Raw genomic sequence first — 27874 nt, 5'->3', positions numbered from 1 at the left:
TTCCGCTGTGGCGACCCCAGGTTAATAAAGGGACTAAGCCAAAAAGAAAATGAACGAATGAATGAATTATTACAGTAAGAAAAAAATCCTCTCACTAAAAATGGAATATCAGCAACACAGCAAAAAGGTAAACACTGTTTTTGTTGTTGCGTTTGTGAGCTTGTGAGGGGTCAGCAGTTAATTTACAGAAGTGTGATTCATTTGGCACATTCGTGTTTATGGGACTGCTGTGGGTGTGCTGTAAGGACAGACCTCTGAAGACTCTGATAAGAACTCAAGGACTCCGATAGGAGCAAAAAAAAAATGCTGTCGCTTGGACATTTCACAAACAGAAATTCCACTTCTAGAAAGACTTTAACTGCTCCAATAGATGGCTCCCTCATCTGTGTCCCTCATCTCTGCTTAGAAAGCCATAAATGGACTCATTATCCTCAGTGAAATGAAGATTCATCACAGATTTACTCTCAGGGAGGATAAAAGCATCTGAATCCATACATTAACCCATGGGAGAGTTTTTAGAGTTATTGAAACCCCTGTAGATCTAGGCACATTGATGGACTGTACCACGAGGAACAATACAAGCAGCAGTGTCTCTAAACAAGCTGGAGAAAAATTCTGCATGGAGAGGATCATCCTAGATGAACTTAAACTAGAGGATGTAGCACAATGGCAGACGGAAATCCCAGAGCCTTCTTTAAAGGAGAAGATTTGTGACTCTCTGAGGTAAAGTCATATGAGTGTGTGCATTTCCTGTAAATACAAAGTATTATTTTGGTGTTGAAGGCATCATGCTTTAATGTTTGAGCTACATAAATTGTCACCTTGGAATCATAAGGTTCTATCTGCGTTCTGAATGATTTTGAGATATTGAGCTTCAAAGTTTTTGCATTCCTTATAGCAAACAGTATGTGTGTAACATTTGTTTTTTTAATAAAAAGTTCTAAAATGTAAACAACTTATAAAAAAACATCCCATAATGTAAATAAGATGTCATTTAATAAGAATATGTCAATAACTCAATTTTGACAAAAATGTCAGGTAGAACCTTAAAATTCTAAGGCAGCGAATTACTGTTAGTAATTTTACTTGAATATAAATAAATTCATGCAATAGGATCTTATGAAATCTATTCTGTTTTCCCTAAATTCTGTGATTTCCCCCAGTGCAGCATATCCTGGACAAGTCGGCAGTTCATTCCGCTGTGGTGGTCCCTGATTAAAAAAGGGACTAAGCCGTAAAGAAAATGAATGAATGCTTTTGAATCACATTAAGAAACATTGATCTTTCTTCCAACAACTTTTAATCTTGAAAAGTTTGAAAAAGTGATTTTATTAAGATTTTTAACAGTTTAAAGTGATATATTGTCTGGGCTGGTGTTGTATTATGGTACAAAAATCGAATAAATGTAATTAACTGCTAGTACATTTTCTGTTATTTTACAGATTTGATTATTGATATTTACAGATTTCTTATTTCTCCTATATTATTTCTTATACATAATATTGCTACTAAAATGTCTATAAAAGTCACTTTGTTAAACTGTAGAGTTGAATTTTTAACATCAAAAGTTAACAGAGCAGAGATCAAATACTGCAATTCATTCATTCATTCATTCATTCATTTTCCTTCGGCTTAGTCCCTTTATTCATCAGGGGTAGCTACAGTGGAATGAACCACCAACTTATCCAGCATATGTTTTACATAGCGGATGCCCTTTCAGCTGCAAGCCAGTACTGGGAAACACCCATACACTCTTACACACTCATACATTACGGCCAATTTAACTTATTCAATTTATTATTTCAATTTATTCAATTAACCCATAGCGCATGTTTTTGGACTGTGGGGAAACCAAAGCACCTGGAGGAAACCCACGCGAACATGGGGAGAACATGCAAAATCCACACAGAAATGCCAACTGACCCAGCCAAGGCTCGAACTAGCAAACCTCTTGTTGTGAGGCGACAGTGCTAACCACTGAGCCACTGTGTTGCACCATAATGCAATTCATGACCATAAAATAAATAGAAAACACTTGTGAATCACAAATGATGGAAATTGTTAATTAACAGATATTTTTACAGTGTGCTCTATTTTTAATGGTTAAAGTAAATTTAGAACTCAAAAAGCAATTCTTTAAACATTTTTGAAGCTTATTGAATGTAACATTAATGAATTAAAAGTTTGACAAAACTCTGTAAATTGAGTTTGACTTTTGTTTCTAAAATGTAATTAAAAACAATCAAGACTGTATATAATGTATAATATAAATGTCATTTAAATTTATAAATATAAAATAGGGCGATGCAGTGGTGCAGTAGGTAGTGCTGTCGCCTCACAGCAAGAAGGTCGCTGGTTCAAGCCTCGGTTGGGTCAGTTAGCGTTTCTGTGTGGAGCTTGCATGTTCTCCCTCCCTTGCTTGTTTTAAGGAAAAACTCACTTGATTTTGGCATTTTATTTCTTAAAACAAGACAATATGTTTTGCTTGCCTAGAAAAAGCTTCTTAATTTGAGAATCTTCTGACATTTGGACTAGAAACAAAACAAACAATCAAAGAAAAGCTTTATTTGCATTGTAGCATTGAAGGTCACTAAATAAGTACAAGTACCTAATAGAAAAGACACTAGTAATTAGAAAATAAGTACTAGCAGCATTAAAATAGATATTGGTATGCTTTATATTAAATGTAAATACTAAAACAGCCTGTTTTTTTCTCTGATTAATACTGTATGTTAGTATTTGTTTACATCTCTAATCTTATAGATGTTGTTGCAATCAAATCCAGTGATGTTAAGAATTCTTTAAAATGGGTATTTTTGCTGGGGCGGCGTGATGGCTCAATGGTGCCTTACAGGAAGTAGGTCGCTGGTTCGAGCCCCAGCTGGACCAGTTGACATTTCTGTGTGGAGTTTGCGTGTTCTCCCCATGTCTGCATGGGTTTCCTCTGGGTGCTCCGGTTTCCCCCACAGTCCAAAGACATGTGGTACAGGTGAACTGGGAAAACAAATTGCTCGTAGAGTGTGTGTCAATGTGAGAGTGTATGGGGGTTTTACAGTACTGGGTTGTGGCTGGAAGGACATCCACTGTGTAAAACATATGCTGGAATAGTTGGCGGTTCATTCCGCTGTGGCGACCCCTGATAAAGAAGGGACTAAACCGAAGGAGAATGAATGAGATATTTTTTCTAAACAAATAATTACACTCCAAACAGCAATTTTGCTGCTTGTTCAAAATACTTATTTAAAACAAGCTAAAACAACAAAATTCTTGAGATTTTTTGGGACAACTTAATTGTTTTTTGTTCAATCCACTTAATCATTAATAGTTAACCTAATTTGTGTTAAGAATACATAAATGAATTGTGTGGAAGCCTGATTTTTTTTACAGTATATGTTCTTTCACTGTCTGATGTAGGTGCTCTGTGGGACAGTGGAGGGTTTGGATTGTGGTGTGGATGCCGGTTCTGTCCTGGATCCCCTGTTATTCCATCCGAGAGAATGGACTTGGTGATCTGGTTTCAGGTGTCAGTGTGGGAATTATGCATCTGCCTCAAGGTCAGCTTGCAAGAGCAAGCTGCAAAGTGAAACTACACATGGGAGAACATTTCTTAAAGGGATAATTCACCCAACAATGAAAACTCTGTTATTAATTACTCACTCTCATGTCGTTCTAATCCCCTGAGAACTTTGTTCAACTTCAGAACACAAATTAAGATTAAAGAAAATTGGAGAGCTTTCTTATCATCCAAGGTTTATGATTTGTTCAGAAAAATAACAAAAAAGATCCTTAAAGCAGACTATATGCCTTTAGTGAGTCAATTGGAATATTATCAAGCTATAGGAATATTTATATGTGCACATACAACAAAAACAAAACCTTTATTCAACTTTTCTTCTCCTCAGTGTCAGTATAGAGTGCACATTCACATAAACGCTGTACTATCTGTGTGTGTTGCACTCAATCATGCTGCAAACAGAGGAAGCTATTTGTGGACAAATGGGGTATATATCAGTGCACAGTGGAGCGCTCCTGTGAATATGCACAAAATATTGATGCTGAGGAGAAGAAACTATTGACTGAAGCTGTTATTTTGGTTTTATATGCTCACAAAAGTATTATTGTAGCTTGATAATATTCTGATTGAACGTCTAAAGGCATATGGTCTGTTTTGATGACGCTTTCGGTACAGTTTTGGACTTTCAGGTCTTTGAGCTTTGGAACGACACAAGGATGAGCAATTAATTAATTACTTTTCATTTTTGTGTGAACTATACCTTTAATTTGCTCTCTTAAAAACAGATAAACTCCAAGAAAAAAGTTGATAGCCAGGCTAAACAACATTTTTATTAACAAGAAACAGCATGTACAGTTTAATTATACAACAAAATCACATCACATTGTTTAACAAGAAGAATTAAATAAGAAAAGAAAAAATTAAGTAAAGAAAATAATCATAAAAAAGGGGAGAGGGTACATAATTATCAAATTAGAGTCAAGTCAAGTCAGGTCAAACTTTAATTATAGAGCACTTTAAAAAACACAGAAATATACAACAAAATTAGCTTAATAGTAAATAAAATACATCAAATATGAGATAAAATATAGCTAAACTACCTAAAAAGCATATGAATTAAAATAACCAGTTTTTAAGATCAGGTGTCAAACGTCAATGAAAAAAAATAATTTTAAGAGCTGATTTAAATGTAAACAAACAAGAGGCCTGTCTAATGGGCACCGGCAAATCATTCCAAATTCTAGGACCTACCACAGCGAAAGCACAGTCCCATCTAAGCTTATGCTTTGTTTTTGGCACAATCAGAAGAAGCTGATCAGCTGACCTGAGAGAACGAGTGGGCTTATAGGGGTGTATCAGCTCAGACATATAAGGTAGAGCAATACCATTTAGAGATTTAAAAACAAATGAAAAAATCTTAAACTGTATTCTAAAATGCACTGGCAACCAATAAAGCGATGCCAACAAGGGGGAAATGTGGCAATAGTTGACTTGCTACTCCCCATATACAGTGCATTACAGTAATCTAACCGAGTGGTCACAAAAGCATGGATTACTGTCTCAAACTGTTGTTTTAGTATATATTGCTTTATTTCTGCTAGCTGTCTTAGTTGAAAAGGGCTAGATTTAACTGCCGCTCTAATCTGATCAAATTTAAAATCTGAGTCAAAATTCCCCCGTAAATTATATACACATATAGTCTACATATGACAAAAGTCTTGTCGCCTATTCAAGTTTTAGGAAAAACAAATAATAACTTGTCTTCTAGTTGATCATTTGTATCAGAAGTGGCTTATACTGGATGAAAGGCAAAGGCCTCTAGTTTATGCTTATTTTACCAAAATATAATATGATCATGCCTTGATTTTTAATTATTTAATTAGGACAGTAAGGTCTGACTTTGCTTAGACAAAAGTCTTGTCATTTAACAGAAATAATGTTAAGTATAGAATAATATTGGCAAAGAAAGTGTTCTTGCAGGACTCCCAGAGTTCATCAAGATTCTTTGGATTCATCTTCAATGCCTCCTCCTTCATCTCACCCCAGGCATGCTCAATAACATTCATGTCTGTTGACTAGGCTGACCAATCCTGGAGCACCTTGACCTTCTTTGCTTTCAGGAACTTTGATGTGGAGGCTTGAAGTATGAGGAGTGCTATTATGCTGAAGAATTTGCCCTCTCCTGTGGTTTGTAATGTAACGCGCAGCACAAATGTCTTGATACCTGTTGATGTTGCCATCCACTCTGGAGATCTCTCGCACAACCCCATACTGAATGTAACCCCAAACCATGATTTTTCCTTCACTAAACTTGACAGATTTCTGCAAGAATCTTGGATTCATGCGGGTTCCAATAGGTCTTCTGCAGTATTTGTGATGAATGGGATGCAGTTCAACAGATGATTCATCAGAAAAATCTACATTATGCCACTTTTCAAGTTATTATTTGTTGCTCTTACAACTGGGATCGATGACAAGACTTTTGTCAAGTAGTGTATATATTTTTTCAAATTTAGTTATTAACAAAAGTTACTAAATGCACTTTTAGTACAGAACATACATGTATGCAAAAATGTTAAAGGAGAAGCATATGTTAATCGTTTTAATTGCTTTTCTATTTATAGACTCTATATATCACTTTTATAAACCTTTAATCTCTTTTTCTTGGGCGTGTGTTCATGCTCAGGTATGGCTTATGCTCTTTTGGCTTCTGTCCCACCTGTGTTTGGTCTCTACACCTCATTCTATCCTGTCCTGGTCTACTTCATCTTCGGCACTTCTAGACACATCTCTATAGGTGAGCGGAAGACTAGCTAGGGTGAACATTCATTTCCTTTGGCTTAATCCTTTTATCAGGGGTCACCACAGCGGAATGAACTGCAAACTTATCCAGCATATGTTTACACAGTGGATGCCCTTTAAGCTGCAACCTAGTACTGGGAAACACCCATTCACTCATTGACACACATACACTACGGCCAATTTAGTTTATTCAATTTACCTATAGCGCATGTCTTTGGACTGGGGGTGGAAACCGGAGCACCCGGAGGAAACTTACGACAAACATGGAGAGAATATGCAAACTCCACACAGAAATGCCAACTGACCCAGCTGAGGCTCAAACCAGCAACCTTAATGCTGTGAGGAGACAGTGCTAACCACTGAGCCACCATGTCACCCTGCTATTTTTGTTGTATAAGTGTTAAACATTAAAAATGAAACCCATTGTAACTTCTGCTGAATAATTGATAAAACCTTAGCTACTGTATATCTTTTTAACCATATCACACTTGAAACCAATAGTTATCTGAATTAGTCAGTTTATTATGTCATAAGATGATCCTTGTTCTACTTTAAATGTGAATGTAATTTTTGAGTGCCATAGCCATATTTTGGCCATATTTTTTTTAGCTTGAAAACACTTTTCATCTTTGACTCATATACAGTTAAAAAAAAAAATAAATAAAAAAATTAGCCCTGCTGTATATTACCCAAATAATTTTTTAACAGAGTAAGGAAATTTTTACAGTATTTCCTATGATATGTTTTCTTCGGGAGAAAGTTTTATTTTCATAAATTTGTCTAGAATAAAAGCAAAAAAAAAAAATCTATATTTATATAATAATATTATGACTCCTTAACCTCCTAAACTCTGGGATTCGGTACCAGGTCCGTGACATTATTTACTTCCGCATTCTTTAAATTTTAAAGGTCCGTACTGGCCCTTTACTCCCATAAGTGGTTCCATTTTCTTATCAGTTGGAATAAAAAAACTTTTGCATAGATTATGGTCAAGACATTTTACTTTTTTCCTATGACTACTGACATGTGCAGGAACTAACAAAATTTATTACAGCCACCTAGACCACACCAAACATAAAAGATACACTTTCAAATTTGAGTTTACAAAGAAAGCACCCTTTTTTGGAGGGGTTTATTATAACACAGAAAACATATACAATTAATTTAATCACTTTCAACAGTGTTTTATAAAAATTCATTTTTTTTCATGTCTTTGTTACCAAACAAATTTCGTTACCAAACAAATTTCGTTGTACAACTACAATGACAATAAAAGTTCTTTACTCTTTACTTTACTTTAAAATGATACCAAACTTTTGCATGTACACCTCTGCATGTGGATTTGGGAAGCTTTTAAATTTGAGTAGGCAAAATCCAGGCGGAAAGCCCAAAATAGCACTTGACTTTAAAAGGTTGAGCAATATATATATATATTTTTTTGATTGTCTACAGAACAAACCATTGTTTTTACAATAACTTGCCTAATTACCATAACTTGCCTAATTAACCTAGTTCAGCCTTTAAAAGTCACTTTAAGCTGTATTGAAGTGTTTTGAAAAATATCTAGTAAAATATTATTTACTGTCATCATGGCAAAGATAAAAGTTATTAGTCATTAGAAATGAGTTATTAAAACTATTATGCTTAGAAATGTGTTAAAAAAAATCTCCTCTCCGTTAAACAGAAATTGGGGGAAATACAAACAAGAGGGCTAATAATTCTGACTTCAACTCTACATAGTTCTAGTAGTTCAGTATTTTATGCCAGTGCTATTCTGTGAATGCTGTTTTGCATGCCTTCAAAGGAACCTTTGCTGTGATCAGCATAATGATTGGAAGCATATCAGAGCGATTAGCTCCTGACGGTCACTTTCTGACCAATGGGACTAATGGATCAGTGGTTGTGGACACAGAGGCACGAGATCTACAGAGGGTGAAAGTGGCTGCAGCAACAACACTACTGTGTGGCATTTTCCAAGTGAGTCTTGCAGGAAAACACTCTAACAAACGTGGTAACATACAGTACATGAAAATATTAAAGGGACAGTTCACTCAAAAATGAAAATTCTGTCTTTTATTCATTCTTCACTTGTTCAAAACCTATTTGAGTTTCTCTGTTGAGCATAAAATAAGTTATTTTAATACTGGCATCTAGCACCCATTAACTTCCATAGTTGTATAGTCATAATTTTCCTACTATGGAAGTTCATGTGTACCAGCAAACAGCTATCTTCAAAATATCATATTTTGTGTTCAACAGAAGAGAGAAACTCATAAAGTATTAAAACTGCATGAGGGAGAATAAATTAAATGAATCCATAAGAGAACTATCCCTTTAATGAATGAGAATAAAACAAACAGATGAAATAAAGGAAAATTTGGGGGAAAACAGATCAATAAATGTAGAAAATAAATCTTATTCAAACCATTGAAAATAAATAAAAAGAGAAAGTTTTTGTTTGTTCAAAAGTATTTCTTTACTTTCAATAGATTTTGTTGGGTGTTGTTCGGTTTGGCTTTGTGGTGACGTATCTCTCAGAGCCTTTAGTGCGAGGATACACAACAGGAGCAGCCACTCACGTGATCACAGCTCAACTCAAATACATGTTTGGAATTTCACCCAGACGCTTCACTGGACCCCTGCAGCTGCTTTATGTAAGCATTTCATTTAGTTAAAGGGAAGCTATTATGCAAAAAATGGCTTTTATAATGGGTTTAAACAGTTGTGTAGCAACAGGGTGTGAATATAATCAGCTTCTGATAGTAAAAATGTATTAATTTTATTTTTTATAATCACACCTCATAAAAACAACTTGCATAAAGATTGACATTCTCCCGTTGTACATGTCATCAGAGGGGGGAAGCCCCACCCATTATTGATGATCTCTCCCTCATTAGCATAGGACGTTAGTCTTGTTTTTGAATCTGCCACTATGCTGACACATAGGCATTTGTAGCTCCACCCTCTTTTGAAAAGAGCACAAGCTCATTTGAATTTAAAGTGACAGTCACCAAAGTGGCACAATTAGGATTAAAGCCTAAAAGGGGCATTTCCGAAAACATTATTTATAAGGTATTTTGAGTGAAACTTCACGTACACACTCTAGTCACATCAGAGACTCATTTTACATCTTGTAAAAAGGGGCAAAATGGGTCCCCTTTAAATCTTGAGATTATGTTTAAACAATGTACAAAAAGTTGATTTATTTCCCCTTTACATTCTTTTAAGTTTGTGTACTGTACAGAAAACAAAACTGTCAAATGAGCTAAGATGATGCATGTCAGGTCAGAGGTTTTAGAAAATAAATAAATAACACGGTCCTGATTGGAACAATTGGTAGGATCCAAATGCAGCTTTTGTTAAGAGTAGTCAGGCAAACAAGGTCCAAAAAGGTGCAGATGGTGGCTAATCCATTGAGTAGTCATAAGTTATGTTTCCATCCAATTATTTTTATGCGCATTATGAATATGCGCATAAAAAACGGTTGATGGAAATGCTACGATGCAGATAAATTTTGAAAATGCACATAAGAAACATATGCGCATAACTTAGTAGTATAAAATTTTATTTGATAAGATAAAAAAGATGCCCAGAAGAGCTTCAAGAGTGTTTGTGCTCCACATCCCACACCTTCAATCGCCACCACGTGTTCATTGCATGTCGGCATTGTCTTCTGCAGCGCAAGTGATTTATTAAATTAAAAAAAAGATTCACACAGCTTTTCCTACTGCAGCAAGTTCCGTCTTTACTGTTGATATTTGGCACCATTTTTTTATCAGAAAGTGATGATTTTGTTCTCTTTGACTCATTGGATGGAAACGGTGCTTCATTCGCATGCCTTTTTTGCGATAATCCAGTTTTGCGCATAAATTTAAATACAACATATGACCAAACAACATAATCAGTAAACAAAACAATGAGTCAAAACACAGCAAGACAAGACAACACAGGATAAACGCTTCGTAATGTTCACTCTGAAAACAAGACTCAGCCCTGGTTGTGTGAGTGTAATACAGTCCAAGTATTCAGTCCTGACAAGCCTAAGCTGTGTGTGTACTCAAGAGATGAACTGGAACTGGTGTGTGACTGCGGTGCATGATGGGACATGTAGTTCATTAGAATGACAGGGGTGTTCTCCTGTGATCCGCGAGGGCTACATCGCTGGTGATCATAACACCAGTATTTGACACAAACTCAAACCCAACCTAAATCTCAGCTCAAACTATCTCTGGAAAACTACAAAAATGGCATTTTGTGAAAAATCTTCAGCACTTCCCACCAGGCACCTTGATGTCAAAACAACATAACACCTCAAAAATGCAAACCCCCATATCCCTATAAATCAATTCATTTTAAAGTCAGGTTCAGGACATTTAATGCATACACATTATTTGATTGTTTGATTTTTCTGCTTTAGACTCTGGTGGAGCTGTGCGGTTTATTACCGCAGACTCACGTTCCCACTCTGGTGGTCAGTCTGGTTTCTCTTACAGTTCTGGTCATTGTAAAGGAGATCAACTCCTGCAACAGTCACAGATTACCCCTGCCCGTTCCCATAGAGCTCATGGTGGTAAGTACACAAAGTGCTCATGTTTCATCAGATGTCAAACCAGAACACACACCTATGAGCAGATTTGTGCTTATGTTTACAGATCATTGCAGGGACTCTCATTTCTCATTATTCTGATATGAAGACTATTAATGGTGTCGACGTGGTGGGAGAAATTCCCAGTGGGTAAGTGTGCATTTCATATTGCATACTTGATAGTGATACATTTTGCCTGGATACTACAGGAAAACAGTGAGTTTGAAATCACTGTAGTCTATTGTTTGTTCATCCAACAAAGCCAAAACAGGATATTTTCTTGTGACTCACTTCTTGGTCTTGATCTCTGTTGACTGACTTTTTAAAACCCCATTAAAGCATGTCTACAGTAGAGCACTAATCCCAGCCTTCAGGATATATTATTTGCTTACAGTACACCCTCACGTGTGAGATTTGCAGGACCTTTCACTTTCTTAACCCTTTACTGTATTAAAATTAATTGCAAATTTCAAGGCATGTAACTGATAGTCCTGACATTTCTAAAAAATAAATAAATAAATAAATAAGCAGGCTATTACTATAATTTTAAAAATATTTTCTTTTGTGAAATCTGTATTGTTTTTAAGTGAACGTGAAAGTTTTCATAGTAATATTTTAAGATAAAAATGAAGACGCTTACTACAATGAAACAACTTCTAATATTTTTTACCCAAAAATGATTCTTTCCTCATTTTTTCATTCTCCACTTTTTTCAAACCTGTTTAAATTTCTACTTTTGAACAAAAAGAATGTTGGAAACCAGTAACCATGTTTTGAGAGAACTATAGATACAATTAGATATGGTAATCAGTCTTTTGATGAACCTTTATTTGTTCATAATTCTATGTCTTTCCTTTCACAATAACTGAATTTTGATCAGAACCTAGGTATTTACTGTAAACATGATCTTTCTAAAACAATAAAAATGGCCTTTTATGGCAGTATACAGTCTAAATTGTTGTGTAATATATAATATTTGTGTGGTATTATTTGCAGACTGTGTTTTTCTGTTGTTGTGACTTCAGAAAACTTTTTCTGTTAAATTTATGTTGAAATACAAGTAATGCCAAAGGGTTCACATATTTTGTCTTGCAACTGAACATATGCATAGTTTTTCACATTATATTACATGCTATTTGCTATTCTGAGTAATGTAGTATAATTTAGTATAGTATAGTATAGTATAGTATAGTATAGTATAGTATTCTAAGCATAACATTGAATTACTGTCATTTACTATCTACAGTGCATCTGGAAAGTATTCATAGCGCTTCACTTTTTCCACATTTTTTTATGTTACAGCCTTATTCAAAAATGGGTTAAATTCATTTATTTCCTCAATATTCTACACGCAATACCCCATAATGACAATGTGAAAAAAGATTTTTTGAAATTGTTGCAAATTTATTTTATATTTATTTAAAAAAAAAAAATTGAAAAATCACAAGTACATCAGTATTCACAGTCTTTGATCAATACTTTGTTGATGCTCCTTTGGCAGCAATTACAGCCTCGGGTCTATTTGAATATGATGCCACAAGCTTGGCACACCTGTCTTTGGGAATTTTTGCCCATTCATCTTTGCAGTACCTCTCAAGCTCGATTAGGTTGGATGGGAAGCGACCATGTACAGCCATTTTCAGATCTCTCCAGAGATGTTCAATAGGATTTAGGTCTGGGTTCTGGCTGGGCCACTCAAGGACATTAACCGAGTTGTTGAGAAGCCACTTCATTGATATTTAAGCGGTGTGCTTGGGCCATTGTCCTACTGGAAGATGAACAGTCACTCCAGTCTGAGGTCAAGTTTTTCATTCAGGATGTCTCTGTACATTGCTGCATTCATCTTTCCCTCTATTTTGACTAGTCTTCCAGTTCCTGCTGCTGAAAGCATCCCCACAGCATAATATTGCCACCACCATGCTTCACTTTATGGATGGTATTAACCTGGTGATGAGCGGTGCCTGGTTTTCTCCAAACATAACGCCTGGCATTCACTCCAAAGAGTTCAAATTTAGCCTCATCAGACTAGAGAATTTTGTTTCTTATGGTCTGAGAGTCCTCCAGATGCCTTTTGGCAAATTCCAGGTGGGGAGGTGCTTCCGTCTGGCCACTCTACCATACAGGCCTGATTGGTCGATTGCTGCACAGATGGTTGTCCTTCTGTAAGGTTCTCCTCTTTCCACAGAAGAACACTGGAACTCAGACAAAGTGACCATCGGGTTATTGATCACCTCCCTGACTAAGGCCCTTCTCCCCTGATCACACAGCTTAGATAGCCGGTCACCTCTAAGTAGAGTCCTGGTGGTTCCAAACATCATTTTTCTGTAACCTTCCCCAGCCTTGTGCCTCGAGACAATCCTGTCTCGGAGGTATACAGACAATTCCTTTGTCTTCATGCTTGGTTTGTGCTTTGACTTGCACTGTCAACCCTGAGACCTTATTTAGACAGGTGTATGCCTTTTCAAATCATGTCCAATCAACTGAATTTACCACAGGTGAACTCCAGTTAAGCTGCTGAAACATCTCAAGAATGATCAGTGGAAAAAGAATGTACCTGAGCTCAATTTGTTTCCACGTTGTCGTTATGGAGTATTGTGTGTAGATTTTTGAGGAAATAAATTAATTTACAGTAATTTACGGAATAAGTCTGTAACATAAAAAAAGTGGAAAAAGTGAAGCGCTATGAATACTTTCTGGATGCACTGTATATTAAGATTTATACATTAAAAAATGCTGTTACCTATTTAGTAAGATAACTTATTATGAAATCAACAATTACATTTTCAAGCACTTTACCCAAAAGCTAAGCACATTTGAAATCACTAGGGACGAATTTTTCTGTCTCTGTTTTTATTTTTCTGACTGTGAAACAGCAGCCACCTTGTGGACAAATTAAGAAATTACAAAATGTTAGTGTAAATGTGTCATTGTGTTGTACTTGCAGTTACAACCAATAATTGGAAGGTGCACATACAGTATGAGGATAATATTCTGGTGAAAAAAATAGCAACACAATTCTAGTTATACCGTAGTGATACACCTTCTGTGCTCTATAAAATTTGACCTCTTCCCCAGGCTGGTGCCCCCCAGAATGCCAGAGGTGTGTTTCTTCTCCTCAGTGGCAGGTGATGCATTTGCCATTGCTGTGGTGGGATACGCCATCAGCATTTCTCTGGGCAAGACCTTTGCTCTCAAACATGGATATAAAGTTGACAGCAATCAGGTACAGCATGCCACACAATATTGCCAATGGGTTAACCAAACCATGTTGCATATGTACAATTTAACCAATAGCTATTCAGACACCTTCAACATTTCTCATGTTATCACAGTTTATTTTTTGGGTATAATGCTTCGCATTTGACTTTAATTTGCTATACTCACCATTGAGTATAGCAAATATAAATGAACTTAAATGTCCTGGGGCAATGCAGTGGTGCAGTGGGTAGCAAGTTTACCTCACAGCAAGAAGGTTGCTGGTTTGAGCCTCGACTTGGTCAGTGTGGAGCATGTTCTCCCCATGTTTGCGTGGGTTTCCTCTGCATGCTCCAGTTTCCCTTACAAATCCAATAACATGTGGTATAGGTAAATTGGGTTAGCTAAAATTGACCGTAGTGTGTGTGTGTGAATGAGTGTGTTCGGATGTTTCCCAGTTATGGGTTGCGGCTGGAAGGGCATCCACTGCGTAAAACATATGCTGGATAAGTTGCCGGTTCCTGTATTGCATGTTATTTCAGTTGTTAAAAAGTACATTTAGGTATATCCCTGCGTTCTGTCAACTCTGTTTCATTGGTTATAATAAGGCATAAACAGGTATTAAAAGCATGTGTCTTGCACCAACTTCATATGATGGGAAATTCTGGAAGGATGTTTAAGGATACAGCAATAGTAAACTGGAAGTTACTGGGACATTTATATATTGAGTAGGGGCAGAACTTTCTTTTTGCACATCATTCCCTCATAGCAAACTAACGGTAGGAGTGTCATGATTAAGGATATTGATAAATAGTTGCTATGGATGCCCTTAGGTTGATATCAACAGAAGAACCACCAGTCCAAAGGTGGAAGCAGCTGGTCAGACTTTGAAGGATTTTTGGTAGAATAAACATTGTAAATTTTGATTTCGACCGCTGAAAATGAATGAATAAATTTTCTTTAAATGTGTAAAAATGATAATATGATTAAAAATATATACATCAAATTCTTCAGGTTTGACAGTATACCTGTAATGAGTTGGGAAGGCAACAAAGGTGAGGATCCAAACGCAGCTTTATTTAAGCTTTATTTAGACAGAATGGTCGTATATGCAAGGTAAACACAGGGACAGCCGAGAGCATGCAGGTTGTCTAGAGAATAGTCAGTATCACAGGAGAATGGTCAAAGCAGGCGGCAAAACAACATTAACACAAAACACAACAAAGGTCAAAAACACAGTAAGGCAGGACAAGGAAACTCAGTAATGCTCACTTATAGTTGACAAGACTCAGCAAAGAAGTGTGTCTGTGTGCTGTGATTATCAGTACTCATGAGCTTCAGCTGTGTTTGCAATCAGTGGTGATGTGGAACTGGTGTGTGTGAGGTGTATGATGGGTATGTAGTCCGGTTCAGTGGCAGATGTGTAGTAGCGTGAATGCTAGTGTATGTTTTCCAGTGATCTGCAAGGGTTAGATCGCTGGCGAATATGACAATAATCAGGGGTGACGATGGCCGGTTCAGGCCCTATTACAGAATGTTTTTTGTGGGCCATCTAAGTGAAGAGCACAGGGTGGGGTGGTTTGGTTTCAGACAAAATCATGGTGGTTTGGACAAAAGTAATAAGGGGGTAGGGGGGTGGAAGGTTGTATTGCGGATGAAAGTGAAGAGGGGGGAAGGGGTAGTGGGCAGTTGTTAGGGCCTCTCTAAAAGTAACTAAATTCCTCTCCTAGCAGCACACCCTGACAATACCTCAGGTTTGAGGTTAGCATCTTGAGCTAAACCGTAAAAAGGTGGAAAATGTCAGCTTTATTGTCAACTCTGTTAGTGGTTTATAGAGTTTACCAGTAAGTTGAACATCAGTTAGTAACAGAATCAAATGTTCCCTGTCACATTTAGTTTACTGCAATTTATACATTTGTTGTATATCATTCCAGTTTAAGGAAAATTTATGGAAAATTCTTCATAAACCTGCAATTCTGGAACGAGTCCTGTATATTGCACACTTGTGTACATTCATATATCTTATAGAACAGTGGTTCTCAACCCTGTTCCTGGAGATTGACCTTCCTGCAAAGTTCAGCTCCAACCCTGATCAAACACACCTGAACCAATTAATTAGGACCTGAACAGCACTTGATAGTTACAGGCAGTTGTGTTTGATATAGGTTGCAACTGTAATCTGCACGAAGGTCAATCTCCAGGAACAGGGTTGGTCGATCACCCCTGCTCTAGAAGATGTTTAAGAAGGTTGCAGGTATAAGTCGCTCTTATGGTTGCTCTGCAGGAGTTGGTGGCGTTGGGTCTCAGTAACACCATTGGTGGATTCTTTCAGTGCTACTCCGTCACTTCATCAATGTCTCGCAGTCTCATTCAGGAAAGCACAGGGGGGAAAACACAGGTGATTAGCCCTATGCTGAATTTTCAAAAATGATCTGAACTCTTTATAAATAAATGAAGAGTTCAGATACAAAAATCTGTAAGTGCCATCTGAAATTTGTCTTTGACATTTTTACTTCTCTCAGCCTTCTATGTTTATTTTCAGTAATTTCACTTTAAAGGCAATGAAAATACCCTATTCTTTGCTCTAAGAGTAAAATCACTGAAACCACACGCAACAGCCTGAGAAACATGCAAATATTAGAAAATTTTAGACGGCACTTAGAGGTTTTTGCATCTACACTCTTCAAATACAGTTATGCACAACTGCTATACTTTTGTGTCCTGCAGGTGGCTGGAGTAATATCTGCTGTTATTGTGCTCATTACTGTTTTGAAACTTGGTCCACTTTTTGAGGAACTGCCCACAGTAAGTCATGTGCTCAAGTAAAAGCTGAACAAACATCATTTAACAATTGTCACTAATAAAATCTTTTCAGACACTTTCAATTAATTGGTGACTCTTGTGCATTTAGTTTAATTGGGAAGTAATACTAATAAAATAATAAATAGCAAAAATATTAATTATAATAAATAATATTTGAAATGAACACTTAAACAAACAAGTTTGCTGTTTGTTCAAACTAAGTATCTATGAGCTGAAACAACACAATTCCTAAGATTTTTTGGACAACTTAACTGTTTTATGTTCAATCAGCTTAAATTTGTAAACTTTGCTAACTTAATTACTTCATGTTGTCGCAATGCAAATTGATATGTGGAACCCAACATTTTTTACACTGGAATAAAGCCTGAAATTCAATTAGAAATGTCTTTGTATCTAAAATATTTAAATTTAAGTTGTTAGTCAAGTTCTTTTTTATTATTTCAATCATATATAGCAGATGTAGCACATATAGCAGTGAAACAGTCCTTCTTATGCTACATAAAAACACAGACCTACATAAAAGTAATTATAATAATCAAAAAATGATAAAAATTACAAGCTAATTTAAAATAATATTTTATTATTTATAATAATATAATAATAAAATATTATTTTATAATAATATACAGATAGATCTAAAAAGATGCTTCTCGTTTCAGGTTATAGGCTGTCAAACTGCATGATTATTTGTATGTTTCTGAATGCTTTGCATTAAACTTCAAATGTATTGTAATTTATACCTAAATGGTTATAGTTTGACAACTGAAATATCTTAGAAAGAATAAACGACAATTAAGCTTGTATATTCTGAAAGCAGTCTGGTAAACTGACAGGCAAAATACATACATTTTTCAAAATAATGCCACCTCATCAAGTTTATTAAAGCCCTTAACTGATTGTGTGTCCATCATCAGGCTGTCCTGTCCACCATTGTGTTTGTGAATCTGAAAGGGATGTTCATGCAGTGTCGGGATCTTCCAGCTTTGTGGAAGAGCAACAGAGTCGATCTGGTGAGACTTCTGAATGTCTGTCTGTGTGTATGTGTGTGTGAATTGTACTTTACTGAGTTGTTTAAAAGTGTGTACTTCTACCTGAATGCATTTTTAGTGCTGGATACGTTTATTGTGCTATTGTCCTTTTGGTAGTAGTTTATATGTTTATTTTGTCTTGTCTAAAGTGATTGGCTAAGTAAAATAATTATTTCTGTGATTTCCATCCAATCAAATCATGCATCAAATCATGTATTCTATTAGTACTGCATAAACTTGGTTTGTGGCGTAACTGCTTGTTAGTCAGGGTCGAAAGACCGTAACCTAAGCATTAATATGTTATAACAGACAGGGGCGTAGCAATCAGAGGGGATACAGGGGGGATTTTGGATTTCATACAGCTGTCCCCCCATTTTTAAAATGTCCACAGAGCCCCTGATCACAGCAGGATTTTGAACTACCTAGATCTCTGTCTGTTTCTACAGCTGGTGTGGCTGGTGACGTTTCTCTGTACACTTCTGTTGAATCTGGATCTGGGTCTGGCAGCTTCCATCACCTTCACACTGCTCACTGTCATCTTCAGGACCCAGCGGTGAGGGAAAGGCAGTCAAAAAAGATGATTGCTGATGATTTCATTAAAATAACACCTTTATTTCTTTCTATTTAGTCCCAGGTACTCTTTACTTGGCAGGGTTCCTGACACAGAACTGTACTTAGAAACAGAGTCATATAAGGCGGTGAGACTTTCCTACTGCTCATTTACAGTATTACCAAAGTGTTGCTGATTTATTTAATAAATATAATCTACTGTAGATTCTACAGTGTAGTTAAAATTTAGAGGACCAACCTAAAATATTCTTAGTATCAAATGACATTAATTGATCACGGTCACTCCTTATTCCTATTTGAAGTTTCCTAACAGGAGTAAAAGATCATTTTTAAGCATATTTCATGAGTTACCTATTCTGAAGCACAGTATAAAAATGTAAAAATAACAATTAAAAAATAAGACCGATCAAAACTACATAACACTTTCAGATCTGTCCAGTTATTGGTGTTAAAAGCAGCATTTTTTTCTCATTATAATATCCAAAATTTACTGACATTATCCTAAATGTTTTGAAGAATGTTAACATTTTAAGTAGTGACAACTATGTCCTGTGTGACCATGCTAATGATGTCACACACCATTGATCAAAAACACAGCTAGATTAGACAGGAAATGCTTACATAAAGCTCACAAGGGAAACAAGACTCAGCACTGAATGTGTTTGTGTGATGTGTATATATAGTCTTCAGTAATCAGTCTTCTTACGCACACCTCTTGTGTGTGTGTAATCAAGAGGTGACCTGGAACTGGTGTGTGAGTGCAGTGCATGATGGGATATGTAGGTCATTTGAGTGACAGGGAGTGTTGATTGGTACAAAGCATCATAGTTAAATTTGCTAACTGCAATAAGTCCACCACATACTCCTCAATTGAAAGATCCCCCTGACGGAGATGAATAACTGTTACTGCTAAGTCTTGTTTTACCTTGTGAGCATTACGTACGCATTTCCTGTTTAGTCTAGCTATGTTTTTTACCCTTGTTTGTTTGGTTGTTTTTGTTTGTTTTGGCACCTGCCTTGACATCTTCACCTGTGAATACAATTGCTCTTTTGCATTTCCATTAAACAACCGTTTGCTCCTGTACTAACCTTGCTTACCTGAATATTCTCATATAAGTCTACATTTGGACATGACCACAGTTGTCACCCATTCATCAAGTATGTTTATCTTATGATTATCAGCTGAAGTGCCCGCTAAACTCATTAAAAGGTATTAGTATATGCTACTTTGTAATGAATCAATGGTTTCCAATAGTATCTAGCTGTAGGCTTGCACATGCAAGCTGAGGCATGCAGTCTCAAACACGAAGTTTTAAACGCATGCACTCAATGGAGCTAATGACATCACTTTAAGGGGTATGGGTTAGGGGTGGGGTTAAGTGTGAGCATTAAAACCATTGCATGCACCTCAGCTTGCATGTGCACCCAGTCTGCATCCAAACCCTTCTCATTGCTTTAGCACTCTCTTTTCACTTCGACAGCCTTTAGCCTTATTCTGTACATACTACCATGATAATAGGTGTTAAATACTTTAGTTCATCCATCAACATGATTTCTGCAAGAGTCCTGTAGGATAAAAACCACAACTACCATGATTCCACCCTCATTCATTTAAAAAAAACATATTTCAAAATACGCTTTTGTTTGTTGTTAAGTGGTGAAAATTGCATATTGTGCCTTTAATCATGCATCTGATTATTAAATAATCATGCATCATGAAATTTAAAAAGTGAAAATTGTTTATACATTGTGCTTTTATGTTGTTTTTTGTGTGTTTAATCCAGGCTAAAGAAATCCCAGGTATCACCATCTTCCGTTCTTCTACAACGATCTACTATGCAAATGCCGAACTCTATCATGAAGCCCTGTTGGAGAAGGTACCACTTTTACAAACAAGACTTAAAAAAAAATAAGTCACGCCAGATTTCAGCTTGAATTTCTATGCTTGCAGAGTGGAATTAATATTCCAAAGAGGCTTGAGCTGAAAAATAGGAAAGAGGAAGAGGAGAAGGTAAAAAAGGGGCAAGTGAAGGGTCAAGATAAGAAGGTAGGAGAGGAATGCTGGGATACACTTTATTTTAGGGTGTCTTTGTGTAACTATTCACATAATTACTGAGTAATATTAATTATTTACATCTATGTACTGTATTGTTAGGGCTAGAATGTGGTTAGGCTTAGAGCTTGTTGCATGTACAGGCCACCCGGAGAAGAGGGGACCTGCTCTTTCCTCAGTGGAGGGCCGAGGATCACAGTCAAAAACATCACTGAGTTTAACATAAAATAAAAACGCAGGTTCCTCTGAGGCTCTGAGGGTGCAAGAGGACAGTCTCCTTTCTCTCACTCCTCCAGCACTCCTACTTTTAAGTCTCCATACTTCAACGCCACAGTCCTTTTGTCCAGTTTGGAGGAGGCAGACCCAGCTCTTTCACTGCTTTGTCCTGTTCATGCTCTGCACCTTTACGTGGAACATACGCAAAATATAAGATCTCCTGAATAGCTCTTTAATTTATGGTGGTTGCTAGAAGGGCAGTGCCGAATCAAAACAGAGGTTAACCCACTGGATAATAGATGCCATCGCCCTCGCCTGTCAGTGCCAGGTGAAGCCGTGTCCCCTGGGGGTGAAAGCAAGAAGTGTCATCTCCTCCTGGGCTGTTGTGCCTCTTAGCTTATCATATGTAGCGCTTCCCCAGGTTAGGGCTAGCCCATATGTCCATATTCCCATCAGGTCTCCCCATTTGTGTAGCAGGTGGCCTCTGCAGCATCCTCTTCCGGCACTGGCATGCTTTCCCAACGCTCTGTTGTATTTAAAAAATCCCTAGACTACATAAGCTAGGTAAAAGCACATTTACGACCCCCGATCTAAATTCATTCTAAATTATTCCCATATAATGGTAATTTAAGGGCCTAGGGGATGGATATTGGAAAGTTGCGCCCTTGGTGATGCTTGTGCACTCACGCTGCTTGGCAAACTTCACATCAGAGGCGTGACAGGCTTAGCTGCTGTGTTTCCAGATACACAAGAGTTCCCACTGAAGGGAATGTCTCGGTTACTAACGTAACCCATGTTCCCCGAAGAGGGAATGGAAACGTGTGTCTCCGATACCACAGCAGCTGGGCTGATAGCTGAGTGATCTGCTCTTCAGTGAGTAAAGTGTAATCGCTCGATCCATGTGTGCCGGTTGTATACTTTACTAATGATTAATGACCAGCACCTTCGGAGCCAAGCTCTGCCAACTCATTGGAATTCATTGGCCTGTTTTCTTACTCCTCAGAGTGATTGGTCATCTAACAATCTCCCCAAGGTGTTCCAGACACGCCTCTCCATTCCCTCTTCAGGGAACGTGGGTTACGTTAGTAACCAAGACTTTTTTTTTATTACAATTTATGATTGCTAATGACTAGGCCCACACGGAATCTGCATGCGCAGAATTCCGCAGATTTCTGCAGATTTCTGCAGATTTTTAGTCCATCATTAATTCTGTTTATTTACTTCAGTAAATGTGTGTAAATCTATATTTATTCAATTTTTAAATTAATTACAGTAATATTATTGACTAATATGAAAATGTTCATCTGATTTATGTACAATGCAGTTCGTACAGTAATATTTTCTGTCTTTTAGTAGATATATTATATGAGAGACTAGCTCTGTTTACCAAATAATGTGGATCTAATTGTAGTTGCATTTTAAACATTAAATAAAAGTTTAAAAGATGTAATTTTTTTATTTCACATATTAAGGTTTTAGTTATGATACTCCAAAAATTATTCTGCATAAATCCGCAGATTTTTACCAAAATTCTCAGCAGAAATAGCAAAAAAATGTCCGCAGATTCCATCTGGCCCTACTAATGACACATAAAAAGTGACTTTGTGTGGTTCATTTTGTGCTGTTAGTTCTTTATAATGCAGTTATTTATTATATTTCATAGATATGTTTCTTGTTCATAGACTGGAGTTTTGAGAGAGTTATTGAACAGGATGCTGGTCTCTGTGCACCACCATAAAACTGACCACGAACACATCATCGATGACATAGCAACAGTAACCCAGGGTAACACGAACTGCGGTTTCCAATCAGAGCAGGATTCAGAGGAGCAGGAATGGGACAAAACAAACACACACTCCTCCAGCTGTGAACACACACACTCCATCATCCTAGATTTCAGTCCTGTCAGCTTCATCGACACGGTCACTCTCAAAACACTCCAAAATGTAAGTCAACCCAGATTAATTTATACAGAAAAAATAATGAAATATGTCACATCATGTAAAAAAGCTTTATGGACAGCAACATGCATCTGAAGTGGATGGGAAATCAGAAATAATAGATAATTTTAAATGAAAATCAATGATTCAGAGATTTTTGATTGTGAGACTATTTTTTAACAGCAGGTGGCGCTGTATGCTCTCCAAACTGCAATGGGGTAGATGCGCACAAACTTTTAATTCCAGTCAGTCAGTCCCAGGGCTTCCGGTTCATTGCCATCCCATACAAAATTGCCGTGTTTAAGATTTGATTTCTTTAAAAAACAGCAATCTTCACTGCCTGGCTGAGATACAAATATAAAGTGGGTATTAGACCAAACAAGGAGCACTGCATTAAATTATATATATTTTTTGCACCATGTCTTTAAAATATGGAAATTAATTTTCCCCCAGTTTTTACAATGGAGTTTCTGTGCTAGCCTGCTGCTGCTGTGTTAAATGTTCTTTCATCTCTTTTTACGCTTCAACAACCAAATGGATGCTGAAGTCTATTTACCTGAATGTATTGGAATTATATTACAACATCGATGCTGTAAAAGTAACCTTATAAAATTTTAAAAAATCACATTAACCTCTTACCGGAAGTTCATCATTGACTAAAAAACACTAGCTGTACATATAGCCCATTCCTTACAAATACCACTTGAACCTGCTAGGGATGAACTGAAAGGAAAATTCTCGACCAAAACCAAAACTTTTGGATGACCTTGGCCGAAAACATATTTGTAGTAAGAATGTATTATATTCTTATATTTTGTAAGATTTTTTCCTCAATTTAACTCAATGGCTAACTTTTATTTTACTAATTAAAAAAACAGAAACACACACAGACCTAAAAAAATAACCACATTAGTGACCAGGACCACGGGGGGGGGGGGGGACATCTGAAGTTTAAAACTAGCCAAGAATATTAATTCAAGGCAGAATAGCAATGTTTTTTTGAGGCATAGCTCTATTTATTTTATCATAATGATATTTTTGTTGATAAAGACATTTAAAATTAGTTACATTAGTTTTGCTAGTTTTGCATAAAACATATGCCTAGTAGTTGGTGGTTCATTCCGCTGAGGCGACTCCTGATAAATCTGGGACTAAGCCAAAGAAAATGAATGAATGAATAGTTCTGAATGCTGCTTTACTCCTCTATCGATGTTTCATGATGAAATGTATTTTAGATAAAATATTAATTATATTGTAACTACAGTTTGGATTACTTTACTACTTGAATACTTTTTTTAGGATTTGAGCATAAATTGGATCTCTATTATTAATTCTGTTTTAGCTCTAAAGCAGAGATGACAATATTAATAGAAATAAAAATCATGCTGGTTTATTTTTTTTTTCCTTCTAGATATGTCAAGATTTTTCCAAGGTAGATGTCAATGTTTACATTTCTGGATGTCAAGGTGGGTAAAACTGAAATAAACCAATAAATATATAAAGTAAATAACTTTATAAAGTAGCGATCAATGCAAGTCGCAGTTTCTCATGAGGGTGGAAAAAAACGATAAGGAGCATTGATCATAAGCACCCATTGATCACCCATTGATCATAAGCACCCATGTTAACACCCAGTGTTATTAATGAAACAATCAAATTAAATAAGATGAAAAAAATAAAATGTTAATTACAAATTGTGTTTGTATATACAGTAGATTTTTGAGAATGGAGATCACTATTCATGGTGCTTTACAGTGCATCTGGAAAGTATTCATAGCGCTTCACTTTTTCCACATTTTTTTATGTTACAGCCATATTCTAAAATGGATTAAATTCATTTATTTCCTCAATATTCTACACACAATACCCCATAATGACAATGTGAAGAAAGTTTTTTGGAATTGTTGCAAATTTATTAAAAATAAAAAACCTGAAATATCACATGTACATCAGTATTCACAGCCTTTGCTCAATGCTTTGTTGATGCACCTTTGGCATCGATTACAGCCTCAAGTCTATTTGAATATGATGCCACAAGCTTGGCACACCTGTCTTTGGGAATTTTTGCCCATTCCTCTTTGCAGTACCTCTCAAGCTCTATCAGGTTGGATGGGAAGCGACGATGTACAGCCATTTTCAGATCTCTTCAGAGATGATCAATAGGATATAGGTCTGGGCTCTAGCTGGGCTACTCAAGGACTTTCACCGAGTTGTTGTGGCGGTGTGCTTTGGGTCATTATTTTGCTGGAAGATGAGCCGTCGCCCTAGTCTAATGCCAAGAGCACTCTGAAGCAGGTTTTCATTCAGGATGTCTCTGTACATTGCTACATTCATCTTTCCCTCTATCCTCACTAGTCTTTCAGTTCCTGCTCCCCACAGCATGATGCTGCCACTACCATGCTTCACTGTAGGGATGGTATTAGCCTGGTGATGAGCAGGGCCTAGTTTTCTCCAAATGTAATGCCTGGCATTCACTCCAAAGAGTTCAATTTTAACATCATCAGAGCAGAGAAATTTGTTTCTTATGAGAGTCCTTAAGATGCCTTTTGGCAAATTCATTGGCTTCTGTCTGGCCACTCTACAGTACAGGCCTGATTGGTGGATTGCTGCACAGATGGTTGTCCTTCTGTAAGGTTCTCCTCTCTCCACAGAAGAACGCTGGAGCTCAGACAGAGTGACCATTGGGTTATTGATCACCTCCCTGACTAAGGCCCTTCTTCTCCCCGATCACTCAGCTTAGATGGCCGGCCAGCTCTAAGAAGAGTCCTGGTGGTTTTAAACATCTATGAATGATGGAGGCCACTGTGCTCATTGGAACTTTCAGAGCAGCAGAAATTGTTCTGTAACCTTCCCCAGCCTTGTGTCTTGAGACAATCCTGTCTCAGAGGTCTACAGACCTTTGTCTTCATGCTTAGTTTGTGCTTTGACATGCAATATCAACCCTGGGACCTTATATAGACAGGTGTATGCCTTTACAAATCATGTCCAATCAACTGAATTTACCACAGGTGAACTCCAATGAAGCTGCTGAAACATCTCAAGAATGATCAGTGGAAACAGAATGTACCTGAGCTCAATTTAGAGCTTCACGGCAAAGGCTGTGAATACTTATGTACGTGTGACTTTTCAGGTTTTTTATTTTTAATAAATTTGCAACAATTTCAAAACATCTTTTTTCACATTGTCATTATGAGGTATTGTGTGTAGAATTTTGAGGGAATAAATGAACATAAAAAAATTTGGAAAAAGTGAAACGCTATGAATGCTTTCCGGATGCAATGTGTATAATGGGTGGAGCTAAAAATCTATTTTGGTTCTGTTTTTATCTTGCTCTCTGAAATATCATTAACGTGACCTCATTTTAACTTTGTGTGCCTGCAGCGTGTGTAGTTCAGCAGCTGGAGCGAGGTGGATTCTTCTCAGGGTCAGTCTCAAAAGACGACTTTTCCCTTCTATCCATGATGCGGTGCTGCACTGCCTGTCTAACAGAGATCCGTCCAGCTCTGAATCTGCACTGGTGAGACAGTCTGTGATCGCACTATATATCAGCAGTCAAATCATTTATCTGTTTCTGCTAACATTCATACTAACTGTTGTTCTGTTACAGGAATTGCCCTGCGTCACAAGGCTGTGACCAGCTGATGTCAGTCTGTCAAATGACTGATGTGGACATTAATAGAAGATCCTGTTTCAGTTTCTAATGATACTCTGCTGTTGGATATTGTTATACTGTAGCACAAAGAACCAATCAGTCATTTTCAGATACACTGACAAACTCAGTCATCTCAGTGTCAGACACTATGCCCATAGACCCCAGTTGCATGTCTGACATAAAACATACAAGATAAGAAACACTTCAGAAACTGAAATGAATTACAGGACTCTTGGTAAACTCTTGATGCATATTAAAATGAATAAATCAGATAACGCATATTATACATGCATTTACAGGAATGTTTACATAATGCCTCATGACCCTGTTGTGGTCATATGTTAAGAAACTTCAGAATATAGTCGTTATATATCCTTATATAAATATAAGATGGCTCGGTGGCTCAGTGGTTAGCACTTTCGCCTCACAGAAAGAAGGTCGCTGGTTCGAGTCCCAGCTGGGTCAGTTGGCATTTCTGTGTGGAGATAGCAAGTTCCCCCCGTGTTTGCGTGGGTTTCCTCCGGGTGCTTCAGTTTCCCCAAAGATATGCTATAGGTAAATTGAAAATGCTAAACTGCCTGTAGTGGATGAGTTTGAATGCGAGAGTGTATGGATGTTTCCCTGTGCTGGGCAGTGGAAGGGCATCCACTGCGTAAAACATATGCTGGATAAGGGAAAAGTAATGAATGAATAATAATAATTATTATTATTACTATATTTATTTATGCTATTGTTGTGTTTTGGTAAAGTGTATACATACTTGCATAACTTGAAATTAGAAAGTTTAGTTGCTGAGCTTTATTATAACAGCAAATATGTAAAGATTAGTTTTGGCAAGCTGCTATGTAAATAAAATGGTAAGTAAAAAAATTGGGACAAGCTCCATGAAATGAATTTTACTTAGGCTATTGTGTAATGTCTTTATTATTTAATGTGTGTTTCAATAAATCTCTCTTACTATATTTGAGTATTAATTATAAATACATTTGATATTAAATTGATACTTAAACTTTATTTTTTATTTTCTGAAAAGTAATATTTCATCTTAGGTAAATTCATGGGCCAACTACATGCAGAATTATTTTCATGCAGCACAGAATTTTAATTTTGATACATCTCCGACTGTGTTTCTTTAGTATGTGTTGCTACACACCCATTAGCCACTTAACAAAGCAATTGTTATGCTGATTTTTGTGTACATAAACATGCTTGTTTTGATGTTGAAGTAGTGTTAATTATTTATTTAAGACGTTATATATTGCAGATGCTATATCTGATGTTTGCATAGTGTTCTTTTATTCTACCGTAGCTTTCCATATAGTGCCACATATGCAAAAACAAATATTAGAAACAGCTATTTCATGTTGATTAGTTGACAAATAAGCGTTGTCAACCATACTCAGCCTAGGCTGATTTAAACTGGATTTTTCAGCAGGGACAGATTTTTTCCAAAGATTTTGGCCCCGATGCCTTTCCATACTTTGCGGTGTGTGCCA

At 36.7% G+C, this 27874-nt stretch overlaps 1 protein-coding gene across 1 annotated transcript; it reads left to right on the top strand.

Moving 5' to 3' along the window:
• Positions 1 to 386: 386 nt before the first annotated feature.
• si:ch211-117c9.2 (solute carrier family 26 member 6) lies at positions 387 to 27277 on the top strand. Its single transcript, XM_056449166.1, is given in 20 exon segments — positions 387 to 723; positions 3415 to 3554; positions 6201 to 6311; positions 8121 to 8293; positions 8806 to 8970; positions 10734 to 10886; positions 10969 to 11051; positions 13977 to 14124; positions 16381 to 16494; positions 16824 to 16901; positions 17834 to 17929; positions 18394 to 18500; positions 18576 to 18645; positions 20302 to 20394; positions 20469 to 20528; positions 22469 to 22732; positions 24138 to 24192; positions 26108 to 26155; positions 26158 to 26243; positions 26334 to 27277. Coding segments are annotated over 20 exon segments (2241 nt in total). The 5' UTR covers positions 387 to 553; the 3' UTR covers positions 26361 to 27277.
• The last annotated feature ends 597 nt before the right edge of the window (positions 27278 to 27874 follow it).

Source organism: Danio aesculapii, chromosome 23 (genome assembly GCF_903798145.1).
Source record: "Danio aesculapii chromosome 23, fDanAes4.1, whole genome shotgun sequence".
NCBI lineage: Eukaryota > Metazoa > Chordata > Actinopteri > Cypriniformes > Danionidae > Danio > Danio aesculapii.
Note: the sequence above shows the minus strand (reverse complement) of the source record. Positions and strands in the feature narration are given on the sequence as shown.